Consider the following 19,362-nt stretch of genomic DNA (forward strand, 5'->3'; position numbering starts at 1 on the left):
AGAGGTTAGATTCAGTCACCAAGGGCATGAGTGTGAAAAAAGAGACCTAAAGAATGAGCCCTAGTGGCAACCCAAAATTAAGAAACCTGGAAGAAGAGGAGAAAGGTACAGAAGATCCTGAGAAGAAATATTACCAAGGAAAGAAAGAAACCAGTAGGATGATAATATTTTTCTTAGCTTTTCAAGAAAAGGAACCATGTCTTCAGTATTTAAGTCTATAGTAGTGTCTTACACTGTGTGTAGATAATACATATTTGCTGAATAATACAGAGTATAGGTAATTTCAATTTGGGCCATACCTAAGCAATACCTCAAGGGTATTTGAAAATTCTTACTTGGAGTTAAGGGGAGGGCAGGGAACCAGAGATACAGGTTTAGAACCTGTAGGAATTAAAGTCATAAAAAATACAATGCTAACAATTTATAAAAGCAGAAAACCTGTGAATATTTCAAAATCAGTTGCTTGAGGAAAAATTATTACCATGTATCTGAAATTTGGAGATGATTTAGAATTACTTATTTCACAGATATTGAAATGGCTACTTTTTTAAACCTCATGCTGTGGAATAGACTAAATAAGGTATATGTTTGTATTTGTGGAAGATAAAAGCATTACTTTCCACTAAATAGTAAAATTATAGCAATCTAATATAGGACTCTTACAATTATTTTCTCCATTTAAAGTTTAGATCAGTAGAACATACCATACTCATTGTTTTTTTTCTCCTTAGATATCTAGACTTTATCACGTACAAAAAACATTATAGCTCTTGGATATATCTTTTATGTAGATGATTTTATGATACCCTAAAGACTTAAAAAAAGGTAAAAGGAATGAGATATTTAGCTGTTTTAAAATGAAGTGGGGTGCTAATGAAAACCATGGAATGCCTTTCCCTTATCCTTCCTGATAATGTGGAATGTTTTATTTTAAAAGAAGTGTTTGATAAGAATAATACCCTTCGGGCAGCCTGGGTGGCTCAGCGGTTTAGCATGGCCTTCAGCCCAGGGCGTGATCCAGATCAAGTCCCACATTGGGCTCCCGGCATGGAGCCTGCTTCTCCCTCTGCCTGTGTCTCTGCCTCTCTCTCTCTCTGTGTGTCTCTCTGTCTCTCATGAATAAATAAATAAAATCTTTAAAAAATATATTTTAAAAAATAAAGTGATATGCTAAATCATGTTCTCTTAGCATTAAAAAAAATAATAATACCCCTCAACCAAGTGGGACCCATTCCAGATATTCCAAGCTTCTTCAATATTTGAAAATTAGGGATCCCTGGGTGGCACAGCGGTTTGGCGCCTGCCTTTGGCCCAGGGCGCGATCCTGGAGACCCGGGATCGAATCCCACGTCGGGCTCCTGGTGCATGGAGCCTGCTTCTCCCTCTGCCTGTGTCTCTGCCTCTCTCTCTCTCTCTCTCTGTATGACTATCAAAAATAAATAATTAAAAAAAATATTTGAAAATTAATCCATGTAATTCACCATATCAGTAGGCATATAACTAATTCACTAATTCCATTCCTTGGTGTTTACATAAGAGAAATGAAATATATGTTTATAGAGTGTTTTTTTTTAAAGCAAATATTTTTTCATAATAATCCAAACTCACTGCCTTTTTTTGCCCCTTTTCCTCCATGTCTCCCACTTCTGGCCCCTGAGTACCACATCTGCCCCAGGACCCCTGCTGCCATCCCCATACAAAGTTTTTGAAATAATAAGTTAGTTTAGCAAAGGGGTACTGTTTTAATGTATAAAAGTTACTTTAATGTATCCTATATAATTATTTGTTAATTCTTAATTATTTGTTAATTAATTGTTTGTATTTGTGGAAGATAAAAGCATTACTTTCCACTAAGATGAATTATTTGTTAAAGGACTGATAAGAATTTAACTCCTAAAGAACATGACTCAGTAACCTTAAATATTTTGTATATAAATCAATGAGATGAATTATTTGTTAAAGGACTGATAAGAATTTAACTCCTAAAGAACATGACTCACTAACCTTAAATATTTTGTATATAAATCAATGAGAGAAAAGAAGGAACAAAATTACTGTAGAAAAAAGTGGATGTTATTGGTAGTAAGTCAAATTTAGCAAATGTTTGCTGTACAAAGGTACCAATATACTAAATAGTTACATGTACTTAGGATAGAAAATCAAATCAACCTAAACAAAATCTTTGAGTAGTAATAGAAGAAACACAGGTACTTTTAAGTAATTCATTGTATACATACCCTAAAATGTGTAATTGAAGTGTTAAATTTCTAGGTAAAAAGATTTGTAGATCAGTAGTTCCAATTTTGTGACTTCTGACAAAGTTGTTAAGCTTTTATTTTACCATTAAGAAAATTCTTCTGTCCCTCATTCCCTCCAAAAGAAACATCTCTCACATTCCTGTTACCATCATTTTATTTAAAAAGTGACTTTTCACTCAAAAGAAAATAAATACAATAAAGGCACTAAATTTTAAAACATAAATGAAATGAAAAATAAATTTCCAAAATCAAGAAGCAGAAAACTTGAGAAGTCCAATGAGCATAATATTAAATCAGAAAAACCAGCAGGCCTACTTTTAAGAGCAAGTTTGAATAAACCTTCATAGAATTGGGATAATATCTAATTTATAAAAACTATTCTGTTAGAGTAAGGGGAGAAAGTACACAACTCCATCTATAAGTATTAAACTTTGAGTGGGGATCCCTGGGTGGTCAGCGGTTTAGCACCTGCTTTTGGCCCAGGGTGTGACCCTGGGGTCCTGGTTTCAAGTCCCATGTTGGGCTCCCTGCGTGGAGCCTGCTTCTCCCTCTGCCTGTGTCTCTGCCTCTCTCTCTCTCTCTGTATCTCATGAATAAATAAATAAAATCTTTTTAAAAATAAAATAAGCTTTGATAACAAAACTGGATAAAAACTATTTAAATCACAATGTTGGGGATCCTGTGTTGGGGTGACAGGAGTTGCTCTGCCACAGATTCTTGTTGACAAGAATATGTGTACATAGGTATTATGGTGTGAAAAATTGGTGTTGCCAAGTGTCTATTGACATTGATAAGGCTGTGCCATGTCCTATTAAACTCGTGAAAAAGAGAGGCAAAGGTTCTGCCCTCCAAGAGCATGTACTCTTAGTGGTGGGCTGGTAAACAAACTTCTAAAGAGGTAGATAGATATATGTTAGCCTGCTGGACATTGTCCCATGTGTTCTCAGTTATGTTGATAATTTTTATTCTACTTTTTCCCTATGTTTCAGATTGGCTAATTTCTGTTTCCTGTCTTCTGGCCCACTGAAATTTTCCTCTGTAGTGTCTAATCTTGTTCTTTTCCTCCTCTTTTCTTTCTTTCTTTCTTTTTTTTTTTTTTTTTTTAAAGATTTTATTTATTTGAGAGAATGCATGAGCACACAAGTGTTGGGGAGGGGCAGAGGAAGAGGGACAAGCAGACTCCCCACTGAGCATGGAGCCCCATGTGGGGCTCAATCTCAGGACCCTGACATCATGATCTGAGCCGAAGTTGGACACTTAACCCACTGAGCCACCCAGGCACCCCAATCTTCTTTTAATCCTGTCCTGGATTTTTTTATTTGGAACTATACTTTGTGAGGTTTCATTAATGTCTTAAATTTAACCTTTTCCTTTCCACCATTTTGGTCACTTTTTTTTCCCTTTAAGTACAGTAACTGTTTTGAAGTCCTTTTCTTTGTCTCTGAGTCTGTTTCTAGTAACTGAACAGTAGTAATCTTTTGTTTAAAGATTCATTTATTTATCCATGGGCATCCCTGGGTGGCTCAGCAGTTTGGCGCCTGCCTTTGGCCCAGGGTGCAATCCTGAAGACCCAGGATCGAGTCCCGCATCGGGCTCCCGGCATGGAGCCCTGCTTCTCCCTCTGCCTGTGTCTCTGCCTCTCTTTCTCTCTCTCTGTGACTATCATAAATAAATAAATAAACAAACAAATAAATCTATACAAAATAAATAAAGATTCATTTATTTATTCATAAGAAACACGCAGAGAGAGGCAGAGACATAGGCAGAGGGAGAAGCAGGCTCTTCACAGGGAACCCGATGTGGGACTTGATCCCAGGACGCCAGGATCATCTGGGATCATGCTCTGAGCTGAAGGCAGATGCTCAACCACTGAGCCACCCAGGTGCCCCCAGTAGTAATCTTTTATAGTGGAATATTTCAAGTATTTGCAAAAGTAGAATTTAATAAACCCGGTGTACCTATTAGCCAACTTAAGCATGTATCAGTGTATTTAATACCTTCATCTAAACCTCCTACTTGGCCATCTCTGATAGTTGTTTTTAAGGTTTTATTTATTTATTTATTTATTTATTTATTTATTTACTTACTTACTTACTTACTTATTTTAGAGAGAGAGAGAGAACAAACAGGGTGAGGAGAGGCAGAGGTGAAAGAGGAAAGGGAATCTCCAGCAGACTCTGTGCTGAGTGTGGAGCCCCACGTGGGGCTCGATCTCACAACCCTGAGATCATGCCCTGAACTGAAACCAAAAGTCGGACGCTTAACTGATGGAGCCAGTCAAGTACCCCTTCACCTCTGATTGTTTTAGAGCAAGTCATGAACAACCTTGTTCATACATAAGTATTTCAAGATGGAAACCACTCTGTTTCATACTTGAAAAAAGACAGTTAACAGTAATTCCTTAATATCATTTGATATCTGTCATTGTTTATATTTGCTTATTTGAAGATTTACATGAACTCTATAAATTCTAGGCAATATAAAAGTTCCTAAATTGAAATAGAAAAAATGAATTATCTTGACTGTTAGAGAAATTGAATTTGTAATAACCACAATGATAGAGCCTTCCCTTAAGGAATCATTGAGTCTAGGTTTCTTTAATTGAAATTTTTTATTGAGAAAATTGTAAATTCACATGCAATTGCACCAAAATTGCAGATTGGTCCTGTGTACTTGTTACCTAGTTTCCCCTCAGTGGTATCATTTTGTGATAATTCTAAAACAAGAAAGATAATGACATTGATACAGTCTACCAATCCTACTCTTGAGTCTCCTCTCACCTGGGTAGTTCCTCCATCCTCCTTTGTCTTTTTTGACCTTGATAGTTTTAAAGTTTATTGGCCAGTTATATAGAATTTCCTTAAGTTTGGATTTGTTTGATGTTTGCTTGTGATTAACATGACAATAACGATACCTATCCCTCCCCAGTGCCTCTTAGATTTGGTTCCACAGGATAATGCTAACTGGTGTTGCCAGCTTTGAAGCATTTTAAGGTGATGCCTGTGAGATTTCTTTACTATAATTGCTGTTTTCCTTTTATAATTAAAAAGTATCTTTTTGGGAGAAACTTTGAGAGTTTATTAGTATTCTGTTTTTTTCATAATCATTTTACCCACAAATATTAGTATCTACTGATGAGGTTTTTTTGTGTGTGTGATGAATTTTAACTGAACATTTATTACTGTAGTATTTGCCAGTTGATGTTTTGCATCATTAATTTTTGATCACTTGAAATTCTGTGCTTGGCACTGTGGTAAACTTAGGTAGAATGATACAGTAATGATGTTTAAAGAAGTTTAAATGATCCTTTAATGTCAACTATATTGAATATTCATATAGTATTAGTACAGGAATGAGTCTTATAAACAGAATTTTTGTAATATTTCAAAACTATTAGTGTTCTTTTAGTCTGGAGTAGAACATTGCTACTTGAAGTTTGTCTTGGGTTATTCGCAAATTATTTTTACTATATTTTTCCTGAGATATTTCAAGGAAGTAAGAGTAAGTGCTTAGAAAGTTTACTGTAATTTGGCTTGTTCCAGCCCGTGTATGGTATTTTACAGAAGTATTGGTCAGTGACTGCCACCAGGCATATCTAGTCATATAGCAAATGTAGATTTTCTACTACTTCTATCTTCAGCTTTGTTTTCAGCTTTGTCTTTTATATATATGTTAGGGACCACCTTAATCTAGAGCCCAGCACTTAAAAAGTAATGTGTCTTTTTCTGTCAGAAAAACAGAAAGACTCCTCAGTGTTCTGTATTTTGTATCCTTAACATCAAATAGAGAAGGCATTGGTTTTCAGAAGACGTAAGAGAAGCAAAGGGAGGTAAAACTAATAACTGGCAATTATAAAGAGGCATATGAACAAAAGAGAAAAGAGAAATCGTAGAGTAGTTCTGTTTGGCAGATATCAGTTTGTCTAGATCCTAGTTGATAAATTTTGAATCTGCAAGGTAAATAGGAATTAATTTATTATTATTTTATCCTTTGTAACAGATCCTTTTTTTTTTTTTTTTTTTAAGATTTTATTTATTCATTAGAGACACAGAGAGAGAGGCAGACACACAGGCAGGGGGAGAAGCAGACTCCCGCTTCCGGGAGCCCGATGCGGGACTCGATCCCAGGACCCGAGATCACGCCCTGAGCCAAAGGCAGATAGATGCTCAACCACTGAGCCACCCAGGTGTCCCTGTAGCAGATCCTTTTAATTTGATTATTATCTGTTCTCTTTCTAGGAATACAGGAATTTCCAGAAAATATAAAAAATTGTAAAGTTTTGACAGTTGTGGAGGCCAGTGTAAACCCTATTTCCAAGTAAGTTTTCAGTTGAATTACAAGTTGCTCTTGTGAATAAAATAGCTGTGAAATAGGAGTGAAACATCACTTTCTATATTTTTAATGAGTAATTGATTAACAACCATAAATCTATACAAAATTTCAGTTTTAGATTAAAATGAAATCCTTTAAATCCTATTTCTAACTCCATATTTTACAAAGGCAACTTAGGCATCCATACAGATAGTGCTAGTATTTTGCTCCAGGTCTCACAGATAGTTTGTGTAAGGAATGAGGCCAGAACCCAGGTCTCCTCCCTTAGTGATACTTGCACAATGTAAGAATACCTTCGCTCACAAATCAGCTCTGTAGCACCCTAAAACTTTCAAAAATACTAAAAGAAACCGAAAGATCAGAGAGAGAAGAACAACAGAAAAAGAAAAAACATGTGATTGGTTGCACCATACACCAGAAGTCATCAATATTCTTTTATGGTGGTAATGGCTATAAATAGAACGCTTTCCTAACACCAAAACTGTTCAGTTTTACAAAAATGGGATGGTAAAACAAAAGATGAGTAGAGCATGGCTTAGTATAGCTAAGTCAAAAACTGAAACTAGCTTTCACATATTACACTACTGTATTTATAGAGTATTTTCAAACAGTGATGCTTCATTTGCTGTGGTAGATGAAGGAATGTGACTTAGAGGAGAAACAAGATGAGTCAAAGACTGAGATGTCTCACTGCAAGAGAACTTGGTGCTTGTTAAAATCCAGGAAAAACATGTACTGAAGATGTTTATTTTTAGCTAAAAATACTTAGCATCCAGTCCTAGATCTAGAATTTCTTTTGTTAACCAGAGGAAACAAAGATAAAGCTGATAGTACATATAGGTTCTCAGATGGCCTTAAAATGTCATGTAGCTTTTTGTGTTATTTCTTTTCTTTTCTTTATTATAAAATTATGCAATCTTTATTTGGTTATTTAAGGGGCAGATGTGGAAATTGAAAATAATCTAAACTAGTGGTTCTCAAATAGGAATAATTTTGCACCCAGGAGTCATCTGGCAAATTCTGAAGATGGTTTTGGTTTTTAAAACCTGCGATGATGGTAGGTGGTGCTCCTGGCTTCTAGTGGACAAAGGCCAGGGTTGCTGCTAAACACTACAGTGCAGAAGACAGCCTCCTCACTACAAAGAATTATCCAGCCCCAAAAGTCAGTACTGTCAAAGTTGAGAATTCCTTATCTACTCCTTTGGACTGACGTTAGATAAGGCGAATTTCAAGAGTGCCTACTGATGTCATAGTTATGTCCTAAGTACATTTCTGTGCATTGTGCTTCATTCATATTTGACCTTTCTGTGGACATTTTATCTTCTTGAGACAAATGCTGTCTCATTTCCTATTTACAAAGAGAAGTCATCATAAACATTGAAACAGGTAAATTCTTACAAAAAGGAAATCTCAACTTGAGGATCCCTCATTAAAGTAAAAAGGTTGCCTGTTAAGAACATGTGTTGGGTAGACATATTCTTAGATTCTATGAGACTGAAATTCTGTGTATTAATTTAACTTAAATTCTGATGTATTTTGTATAGGCTTCCTGATGGATTTTCTCAGCTGTTAAACCTAACCCAGTTATATCTAAATGATGCTTTCCTTGAATTCTTGCCAGCTAATTTTGGCAGGTAAATTACAGTTTCTTCTAAAGCCTTTTCTTGTTAACTCTTACAAAGTTTACAAAACTACAAGTCGCTGTAATACTATTAATTACACTTTCATAGGCTCTTCTTTTGTAATTACTTCCAAGCACTGTGGTGTTTATAGTTTTTTCAGAAGTTGTTACTTTGTCTTTGAATTTCTTTTCCCAAGTATATAATAAGCAGTGAATACTTAGAAGAAAAAGGTAATTTAAGACTTGAATTGATTTTTAAAGTATGCAAAATAGTTTAAATGTGGGTAATTTCTATATATTGGATACACAGAATGCTTTATTCTTAGTGTTTACCACATTTGAAAATGATCTAATTTTTTATTTATCTGTCCCCTCTACTAGAATGAAAATTCTGGAGAAAAGAAAATGTGTTTCTGGGGACCACCCCATTGGCACACTCCTACCAATATCTGAACAGAGTAGTTATTGTCATTATAGTCTCTGAGTATTTTTTTTTAATGAAAAAATGAATTAGTGAATGAATGACTAATAGATAGCAAATTATTACTGTTTTAAAACTAATTAGTAGAAAGTGCTATTTATTGACATGTTAATTTTAGTCATCTTTTTGTTTCTAAATGAAGATAAATCTGTATGATCTCACATGTGGAATCTAAAAGATATAGAGAACAGATTGGTGTTGCAAGGGTGAGAGGTTGGACAATATGGGTAAAGGTGGTCAAAAAGTACAAATTTTCAATTATAAATAAATAATGGGGATGTAATGTACAGTGTGGTAATTATGGTTAACAATACTGTATTGCGTATTTGGAAGCTGTTAGCAGATTCTAAAAGTTCTCATCATATAAAAAAGAATTTTTTTAACTGTGGTGATGGATGTTAACTACACTTACTGTGGTGATCATTTCACAATATATATATATGTACATTTTGTTGAATACCTGAAACTAATAATGTTATATGTCAATTACATTTCAATTAAGAAAAAAAGAATTCTGGGTATTGTAGCCCAATGACTATCCTGTGGGGGCCACATTATCATGCTTCATATATTTATATACATGCATATGTAGGTGTATATGTGTAATATGCATATACATTATAATGAATATATAAAAAGTTAGTATACTTGTTAGATTCCTTTTCTATATCTGACATTTGGACCACTTTTTTATTGAAATATATTTGACACGTAAAAAAATTGTGTAAGTTTAAGGTATACAGCTTGTTGATTTGATACATTTATGTGTTGGAATATAATTGACATTGTGGCATTAGTTAGCACCTCTAGACCAACTAATGTTCTTATTTTCCCTCTAATTTTATTGATATGTACGTCACTGAAGAGCCAGGGGGTTTCTCCCTTTTTATGTCCCTTTAGGTTCTCTTGTTCTTTTTTTCTCTCGGAGCTAGACTCTGAAGTTGAATTATTTTCTAATATACTGATGGCTAGTATTTTGGGGAGGGATTTTTTGCATGAAATGCTGTAAGATTGATATTCAGGGGCAATCAATTTGTGCTTTAAATGTGTTTAGAAGTGTTTAATTTTTCTCTGAGGAGCAGAAATAGTCTTGTCTTTGTGATTACAAAATAATTATTCGTTGCTTTTAAACTTTAGAGCTAGACATCACTTTGGTAATTAAATTCATTGTCTCTGTCATAGATGCTTGATTTGTTATTTTATTTTGCAGATTAACTAAACTCCAGATATTAGAACTTAGAGAAAACCAGTTGAAAATGTTGCCAAAGTAAGTAAAGGTGCTATCCTTTCTAAAGTAAGAACTTCTAATTCTTTTTTTTTTCTTACAATCCTCTTTTGTTATTTTATTACTGTTACTTTATTTTGTAGTTAAGTCCATGTATTATATAAAACAGAACAGGAAAAATGAACAAATTTATAAAATAAATTGAAGTGTCTAGATGAAAAAAATACAAGAGCTTTGCCTTCTTGCCTGTAGATCTCTTGATATGTTGTTGGTCTTGCACTTTAGATATCAAATAAAGATATCTAGCTTGAAACATAAGTTGATATGCTGCAAGGTTAAGCCATAGTCTGCGGGTGAGCCAGGAAATGATAGATTTTCTAACTCTTGTCCTTAAATATTGGCTATGACAAATGCTGATATAGCAAAATGCAAGCTTTTATCATCAGACAGCAAGAGGGAAACTTGAATTAATGAATGCAACTTACTTCCAAGTCCTCTGAAAGGAGGTGAAAAAAATAAATACTGTATTTTACCAGTGTTCCCCCAAAAGCATTACTCTAAGCATGCAGGAGGATGCTGTGAGCAACTACAACAGTAAGATCTAATCCAGGGATCCCTGGGTGGCGCAGCGGTTTGGTGCTTGCCTTTGGCCCAGGGCGCGATCCTGGAGACCCGGGATCGAATCCCACGTCGGGGTCCCAGTGCATGGAGCCTGCTTCTCCCTCTGCCTGTGTCTCTGCCTCTCTCTCTCTCTCTCTCTCTCTCTCTGTGACTATCATAAATAAATAAAAATTAAAAAAAAAAAAGTTTAAAAAAAAAAAGTTTTAAGATCTAATCCAGAGGTAGGTTCAAGACCAAGAGTAGGAGAGTGGTTGAAGAAATCCTCCTGGGGCCAGTACCATTTCATGGAATGACCATTTGTGTTGGGGAATGAGTCTATGGCCTATATTTTTCTGACTCAAAAGGACATTCCTAATTTTAACCTTGCTGAAAACAGGCATTTTGCACCTGTTATTAAGAACAGCTAGTATACAGGATAAGGCTGGCATAAAATTATTTAGCAAGCACATGCTAGCTATACCTGTTTGAAATCTACCAAACTATAAAATCAAGGGGGAAATAAAAAGTTGAAGATGGAGCTGTTGTTCCTCAAGATGAGGGGGAAAAGGTCTTACCAAAAGAGGGATTAGGCACTCACTTAACTCTATATGGAGAACATCCTTCTCAGGCTAGTAGAAGATGAGGAAGAGCATTACCAAAGGCTGACCAGGCCACTGGGAGCCCAAAAGGAAAGGGAAAAAGGCATTTAGGAAGAAAGCTAGAAGAAAATCTGGGTCTAACTAGGTAAGTGAATCTAAGGCAGATGCACCAAAGATATGCTACCCACTATGCCAACATGGAGCTGGTGGTAAAATATCTCAAGACATTTTAAACCTAGAGAAATGTATGAAAAATATGTTAACAAAGCAAATTAAAACCAAACTTCCAAGGGCAAAATCTCCTCAGATATGAAATCGAAGACAGTCACTTTTCATTAATTCTGTGATTAGAAAAAAAAAATAAAAGTAACAATTGTAAAGATTTGTTTTATTTTCTACTGGGGGAGGAAGGACGATAAATAGAACCGTTTTCCAATTTGCTTTCCACTCTATACATACATACCCACACGCATACACAGACATACACACACCAAAAATGCCCAAACAAAAAACACCAGAAAACTGAGAATCAAACACCAAAACACCCTCAAACTGCACCAATACTTCGTATTTTGACCAAAAGAATAGATCCTGGGAGGAAGTGCAAAATGCAAAATCAAATGACTGAAAAATGCTGAACAAACAGCATTATTAATATATACAAAATATTTATATTACTGAACTAGTAACAGTTGATGTTCTCCATGTCTGTAAAACTTTGGAACCACATAGCTGATTTGTTAAATCTAGTCCATGCCAGCTTCCAAACACCAGAAAAAAAATTTTAGTTAGCTTCATTCTTTGATGCCTCATCGAAATTTTCTACGAGATCTGGAACATCATCATCCTCTTCATCAATGTCTTCTGGTTTGGGTGCTTTGCTATCCAACACTTGCCGAGGGAACTGTTCAGCTAACTTCCTAAGACTTGTTAAGCTGTCAGCCCCAAGCTGACTTAATATTCCAGGAAGCATTTCTGTGATTGGTTTGGCTTCTGCATGACCAGTAATTGCAAAGGTGTTAGCAGAAAGGGAAGCTTGGACTTTGGGATTGTTGAAATGAATAACTGTCCCATCATCTTTAATCATGTTCACCTCTTCAATATCAGCTATATTATTCACAGTCAGTTTTTTTAGAGAACTCTGAAGTTTTTTGTCATCAGCTGTAGCTGTTCTATGTACCACCTTTTTCTTTCTGCGAGCTGTACCTTTGCCCCCTATCCGGACCTGAGCCTGAAGTTTGGCTAACTTTTCTTGATTCATGCTGTTGGTAAATCTGAAGCAGGGAGGGTCCACCAACAACAGCACGCAGCAAGAGCAAGATGACTGCCTCCAGAACTTCTAATTCTTTTGAAGGTTTTACTTTTGAGTAATCTTTACACCCAATGTGGGGCTTGAATTTATAATCCCCAAGATCAAGAGTCACATGCTCTACTGACCGAGCCAGCCAGGCACCCTAAGAATTTTTAATTCTTAAGTCCTTAGAGAAATGTTAACTTTGTAATGTCTAAAATATGATTGAAAATTATTTTAAAAGACTGGCATTTGTAGTCATCATATTTTAATCAGTGATGTTGAATATAAAATTTTCACATCTGTTTTTGGTATTTGATAGGGATTACATAGCTTTCCAGAACTAGGTCCTTTGTGACAGATACCAAAATATGTCTGTAAAGCTCATGAGTCCTAGATAGAGGTCCCAACTCATATAGTAGGGCTCTTCTATAGTATTCATTAGTGAGATCTGTAGGGTCTTCATGTGAAGTCTGATAATGGTAGTTCAAACGATTTGTCCGATTTTATGGTTTGTTGTAAATTAGAAGTGGGGTGGGGGGCCCCCTACCGGTAAACTAACATCAAAAAAAGATGGCAGTCCAAGCGAAATAAGGTAAGACTAAAACAGATGTACACACTCAAAATGCACTATGGTCTATGTCCATTTATTGGGAAAAAAACCTTAAAACTTCCAGAATTTATTGCTGCATTTTTACAGTGCAGGCATTGGCAAACTACCATCTTGTTAACTCTGGCCCACTGTTTATTTTTGTAAATAAGGTTTCACTGGAAATATATGTATTCATTTACATATTGTCTATGGCTCCTTTTGCTCTGTAGAGTTCGAGTCACATAGTTGGGTCAAAGACTGTATGCAAAGCCTAAATTATTTATTTTCTGATCATTTACAGAAAACTTTGCTGACTTCTGTTGTAATTGGTTTGTCAAAGAGTTAATTGTTACCTTTTAAGGCAGATATCTCCAATTCCCCAGGAGTTAGTTCTGTTTACTCAACTTCTGTGGCATCTTATTTGTATCTTTTATGAAATTTACCACATTATTCTTATTTTTTAAATACATTTTACTCCCGTTTTTACTTGCCCAACTTATATGCATATACAGATATACTTGTAATCTTCCCCATGAATTTAAGTCTTTGAGGACAAAGAGCATATCTTAGTTCTGATTCCCAGAAGACGTTATCTATGAGCTGATGATTGTTCAGTGCAGAAATTATTGGAATTCTTAGTGATGGTTGTGAGTATAAATTAAAATGAGAATTATGATCCATATTAAGTTCAAAAAGGTTTAAATACTTTACAGATGTGGTACTGGTGTTGATGCTTCCTTAGTTCAGTGACAGCTTCATAAAAGATTTGAATAAGATGTAAATTGTTTACAGTAGCTCAGCCTACAATTAATATGGTTTATGTGAAACCATAATTTTAACTCATTATTTTATGTCCTTATTTAACTTTAAATTGGGCTCTGATGGATTTTCAAATATTATCTTTACAGCTTTCTTTTTAAGACTCATGATTAAAACTTTCGAGACCTCACAAACTACAAAGAGGCAGTATTTAAATGTTATGAAAGTCATATGCTTCCAGGTTATGTTAGTGAACCTTATTGTAATCAAAGATGAAAGCAGTGGGAAAGCTAGTTTAGATATGTAGCTATGTGAAAGTTAATAACCTCTGAGGACCGGAGGGCCAGGACTAAGCACACGAAAGATGTCTATTTTTCCTCTGTGACACAAGAGGAGATGATAAAAAGGCGTCATTAATACAAAAGAATTTTAGAGGTAAACAGGAAGAAATTTGAGAGATAGTTTTTAGTTTCTCCTTGAAGTAAGAAGCTGGATCTTAAAAGACTCGAAAGTGAAAACATGAAATTTTGTCTTAGACTTTTGAGGTCTCTTAGTAGGACCAAGGTTGCCAGTGTAAACTAACGCAAGTTGTGATGGAGACACTTTGAGGCTTTTCCACCATATTTCTTTTTTTATTACATAGATCTTTCACTCACTTTTTCCTGGATCAGTTTTAAAACTTTGCTTATTAAAGATGTCGTTCATAATTGAATTTTTCCTAGGGACCACTTCTTTTTTATACTTTTGTATTCCTTACCCTGTTGATACCATGTTTAACTGCTGCTTATGGATTTTCTATGTTCTTTTGTCATTTTAAGAGTGTTGAATTAAGAAAATTAAGATTATGTCTTCTTTTAGTCCTTCCCTTCTTCCTCATATACCTCCCTACTTTTCTCAGATGTTTACCTGATACAGTATTATAGACGTAGTTTAATACCATAGCATCTAATCTTTCTTCAGAAAGATCCTGGAAGTACCTTTTGCTTTGTTATGAAGCAAACTACAACTGACTTAGAGATTTTCTGGACAAAGATAAGAGTAAGGGAAATAAAAATCATAGTACTTCATAGTACCTGAGATTAGGAGCTTAATAAGTCTAAGTGAAATAAAGCAGCTTTGGAAAAAAAAGTGGTTGTTGTGAAATAAGTTAAAGGAATGTTGATATAATGGGAATACTTAAAATGAAAGGGTTAGGGAAAATTAGCTTCCCCTAATAGTAGGTCAGTAACAATAGTGGCGTTACAGTTATGTGTGTGATTGACATTTAATTATTTGGAAGAGAACATACAAGCCCGGTGGTGGGGCAAAGGGAGAGGGAGAAGCAGACTCCCTGCCAGCAGGTAGCTTAATGCAGGGCTTGATTCCAGGATCATGACCTTAGCTGATGACAGGTGCTTAACCTATTGAGCCACCCAGGTGCCCCCAATTATGTGTGTTCTTATGTTTGTTAGTTTTTTCCCCCAAAAAACAGAGAAATGTTTTTAAGTGAATTTTATTTTACTTTTTCTAATTTGTTAAGTTTCCAGAAAAGATAAAATGTCTGTGTTCTTGGGTTATCATTTAAGGAGCCTGTTGGTTCTTAATGATGTTAATTTTTAAGTTATTAGCATATTAATATATATTGGGAATATGATAATAGCTGTATTTTGCTTTCATTTTGTCATATTCTAAAAGATTATAGCACGAAGTTCTTATTTGGGTAGCTGAGAGTACCTCAATCTATCAAATACTACATTTCTCTAAAAGTAGCTATGTAAGAGTATAAATATGTGTTTTTATTGATTAGGTTTTTTTAAAGATTTTATTTATTTATTCATGAGAGACACACAGAGAAAGAGAGAGACAGAGACACAGGCAGAGGGAGAACCAGGCTCCATGCAGGGAGCCTGATGTGGGACTCGATCCCGGGACCCCCGGGATCACAATCTGAGTCAAAGGCAGACGCTCAACCACTGAACCACCCAGGCATCCCAATTAGGTTTTTAAAATACCATATTGAAGGAGAAATAAAAGCACAATTTAGTTATTTTATTATGAAATTAGTTTTTGTATATTTTCCAAGTTGCTGTAGTTACAGAGAAATATTGGTAGTAAGTTGGAAGTTAAAAGTGAATTTTATCTAACTCATTATATTTGTGATTCTTATAAAACTTTGAGTTGTATTGAAATTAATTTGAAAATGTGGTGAGAAATGTCCTTATTTACTTTTCTTAAAATTTTGAGTCTTAATTTTCAGAATTAGCTATCTTGAAATTTTACAAATACATGACCAATATTGAAAAATTGTAATAATTACTATGTAGTTGCCAGTCTAATTCATTAGTTGATTTATATTATATGAAAATTTATTCTTTAAAAACAATGAAAACCCAGTTACACATATTCTGGTCTATGTGTTTAAATTTACTGTGACTACTTATGAATAGAGATGAAGACCTGATGAGAATCCAAAATGAGAAAATAATTCAACTTATTTTATTGAGAAATTAAATTTAGAATACTTTTCTAAGATATTACATTTATTTTGTCAACGTGGACTGTTAGATATTACATGAGAATGTTTAACACTATTACTCTTGAAAGCTTCCATTTAATTGATATTTTTCTATATTCAATTCTTCATTAATCCCTTGTACATAGAACCATGAATAGACTGACCCAGCTGGAAAGACTGGATTTGGGAAGTAATGAATTCACAGAAGTGGTAAGTTCATACTAGTCCTTATCCAGAGGTCTTAAGTTTGAGAACTTGTGAAAATTAATGTATTTATTTCTTAGCATTTTTAAATGTAAAATAAAGATACATATTTTTGAGAAAAAAACAATATGAAAGTTCTTAACAGGGAAATTTAAGCAGACAGAAATACCTGACAATAGTGAGAATAAAATGTAAAATAAATGAGAAACCCATGGAAACGGTAACTAAAAGTTTTTAGGCATAGTAAGTAGACAATTTGAGAAGTTATAAGGGAACCTAGAATGAATCAGACACAGGCAGAGGGACTACTTCTGAGTCAAAAGTAGCTCCCTGAGAGTATTGCTCAGGAATTTATTCAATGATAAAATATTTTTCTGTAATTTTACTTAATAGCTAAGGAGAAAACATCAAGTGAAACAACTGTTATTTTTCAGTTGGTAATAAGACTCTAATAAGACCTCTAAATTGTTTTTGTTTTGTATGCAAAGTGTGCTATGATATGTAACAAAAAGGAAAAGAGTATGTATGTAGATTTTTGTTTTTACTGAGCTTTCCAAGAGAACTCAGAAAATAAGCTAGATACTTTTTCTGAAGGGGAATTCATTGGCCTGAATATCACCATCATTAATTTTTTTTAGTATGTTTATAAGTTTTTTTTTTAAGATTTTATTTATTTATTCATGAGAGAGAGAGAGGCAGAGACACAGGCAGAGGGAGAAGCAGGCTCCATGCAGGGAGCCTGATGCAAGACTCGATCCCGGATCTCCAGGATCATGCCCTGGATCATGCCCTGGGCTGAAGGCAGTGCTAAACTGCTGAGCCACCCGGGCTGCCCTATAAGTTTGGTTTTTAAAATTATGGTAGATTTCAAATGACTGGCAGTCTTTTTTTTTTTTTTTTTTTTAAGATTTATTTATTAGAGAGACAGAGCTAGAGGGGTGTGGGGGGGTGTAGTGGCAGAGAGAAAGAGAATCTCAAGCTGACTCCATGCTGAATGCAGAGCCCAAGGCAGGGCTAAGGTCCCACAACTCTAAGATCACTCACTACCTGAGCCAAAACCAAGAGTCTGATCCCTTAACCAGCTGTGCCACTTAGGTGCCCCTGGTCTCTTTTTTCACTTCTAGTATAATTAACATACAGTGTTATATTAGTTTCAGGTGTATAATACAGTGATTCAGCAAGTCTGTACATTTCTCAGTGCTCGTCAAGAGCACTTTTAATCTTCACCAATTCCACCCATCCATCTATCCACCTCCCCTCCCACAGCAGTTTGTTCTCTATAGTCACGAATCTGATTCTTGGTTTGTCCCCTTTTTTACTTTGTTCATTTGTTTTGTTTCTTAAATCTCACATAAGAGTGAAATCATGTGGTTTCTTTTTCTCTGACAGACTTGTTTTAGCATTATACTCTCTTGAGCCATTCACATTGTTGCAAATAACAAGATCTCATTCTTTTTTACCTTTAATACTCCATTACGCATATGCACACACACACACACACACTTCTTTTTTTTTTTTTTTTTAATTTTATTTATTTATGATAGTCATACAGAGAGAAAGAGAGAGAGGCAGAGACACAGGCAGAGGGAGAAGCAGGCTCCATGCGCCGGGAGCCTGATGTGGGATTCGATCCCGGGTCTCCAGGATCGCACCCTGGGCCAAAGGCAGGCGCCAAACCGCTGCGCCACCCAGGGATCCCAATATATACTTCTTTTTTTAAAAGATTTTATTTACTTATTTGAGAGAGAGGGGGGCACGAGCAGGGGGAGCAACAGAGGGAGAGGGAGAAACAGGCCCCCCACTGAGCAGGGAGCCTTCGATGTAGCGCTCCATCCCAGGACCCTGAGGTCATGACCTGAGCCAAAGGGAGACGCTTAATCCCCTGAGCCACCCAGGCACTCCTGTCACATTGCCTTTATCAGCCTCAGTTGACACTGGGGCTGCTTCCATATTTTGGCTATTGTGAATAATGCCACAAACAGGGGTGGATATATCTTTTCAAATTAGTGTTTTCATGTTTTTGGATAAATACTCAGTAGCGGAATTGCTGGATTGTATTTTTAATTTTTTAAGGAACCTCTGTACTGTTTTCCATTGTGACTGCCCCGGTTTGCACTCCCACCAACAGTGCACTAGGGTTCCTTTTTCTCCACATCCTCACCAGCAGTTCTTTCCTGTGTTGTCGATTTTAGACATTCTGACAGGTGTGAGGGGATAGCTCCTTGTGGTTTTGATGTGCATTTCCCTGATGATGAGTGATGTTTAGCATCTTTTCATGTGTCTGCTGTCAAATGATCATCTTAACAAGAATTTCTCAGTATTGTCAACTTCATGATTGCCCTGCGGGTGTTCATTATACATTTGCTTATCAAATAGACAGTGAACTCTACAGCTGAAGTCGGCTGAAGAGTGGAAGTTTTGGATACCTCATTTTTTTTCTGAAATATTCATATTCTTTATTTTAATTGAGGATGGTTTATGGTGGGTTTTATTGTGTGTTGTGGAAGTTTCTAAGCCCTTATAAAAAATACATGTTTGCTTCCTAAATTGTTAAGCTATTATATTCTTGATATTTTTATACATATTAATCTACATCCATATTAACTATTTGAAAAGTCTTAATTATTGTTAGTCCTGTAAATCAGTAGCATTCAGAATCATTAGTTTTTGTACCATTTCGGTCTCCAGCATTATACATTTTTTAAAAACTCACCCTTAAGTGATAACAGGTAAAGCACAGAGATATTTCTCTTTTAATCCAAGACACTTAGAATCCTTACTTACATTTATGTATTAGCAGTAAATCTGAATGACATGACTTTTATGTATTACTTGTGTTATTATGTTGATTAAATATGATGGTACTCTGTGCCATCACAGTATCAGTGACTGGACAGAGGTTTGTG

General features: G+C 35.3%; 2 protein-coding genes across 12 annotated transcripts in view; one reads left to right on the top strand and one right to left on the bottom strand.

The window, feature by feature from the left end:
* Window positions 1–19,362, top strand: part of ERBIN (erbb2 interacting protein) — a 115,977-nt gene that overhangs the window by 46,240 nt on the left and 50,375 nt on the right. For all 11 annotated transcript variants that reach the window (XM_041764916.1, XM_041764917.1, XM_041764921.1 and 8 more), the window contains exons 5-8: window positions 6,497–6,575; window positions 8,135–8,224; window positions 9,903–9,959; window positions 16,399–16,462. In XM_041764916.1, the coding sequence (XP_041620850.1) occupies window positions 6,497–6,575; window positions 8,135–8,224; window positions 9,903–9,959; window positions 16,399–16,462 (290 nt within the window). The remainder of the gene's footprint in view (window positions 1–6,496; window positions 6,576–8,134; window positions 8,225–9,902; window positions 9,960–16,398; window positions 16,463–19,362) is intronic.
* LOC121496539 (transcription factor BTF3 homolog 4-like) lies at window positions 11,773–15,481 on the bottom strand. The gene has a single exon (XM_041764928.1). It carries the CDS (start codon window positions 12,375–12,377, stop codon window positions 11,901–11,903), a length of 477 nt encoding a protein of 158 aa, XP_041620862.1. The 5' UTR covers window positions 12,378–15,481; the 3' UTR covers window positions 11,773–11,900.

This window comes from Vulpes lagopus, chromosome 8, assembly GCF_018345385.1.
Source record: "Vulpes lagopus strain Blue_001 chromosome 8, ASM1834538v1, whole genome shotgun sequence".
Classification (NCBI taxonomy): domain Eukaryota; kingdom Metazoa; phylum Chordata; class Mammalia; order Carnivora; family Canidae; genus Vulpes; species Vulpes lagopus.

Excerpts from the sequence above, each read along its gene's own strand:
- LOC121496539 (XM_041764928.1), bottom strand. The coding sequence starts at position 12,377 with ATGAATCAAGAAAAGTTAGCCAAACTTCAGGCTCAGGTCCGGATAGGG.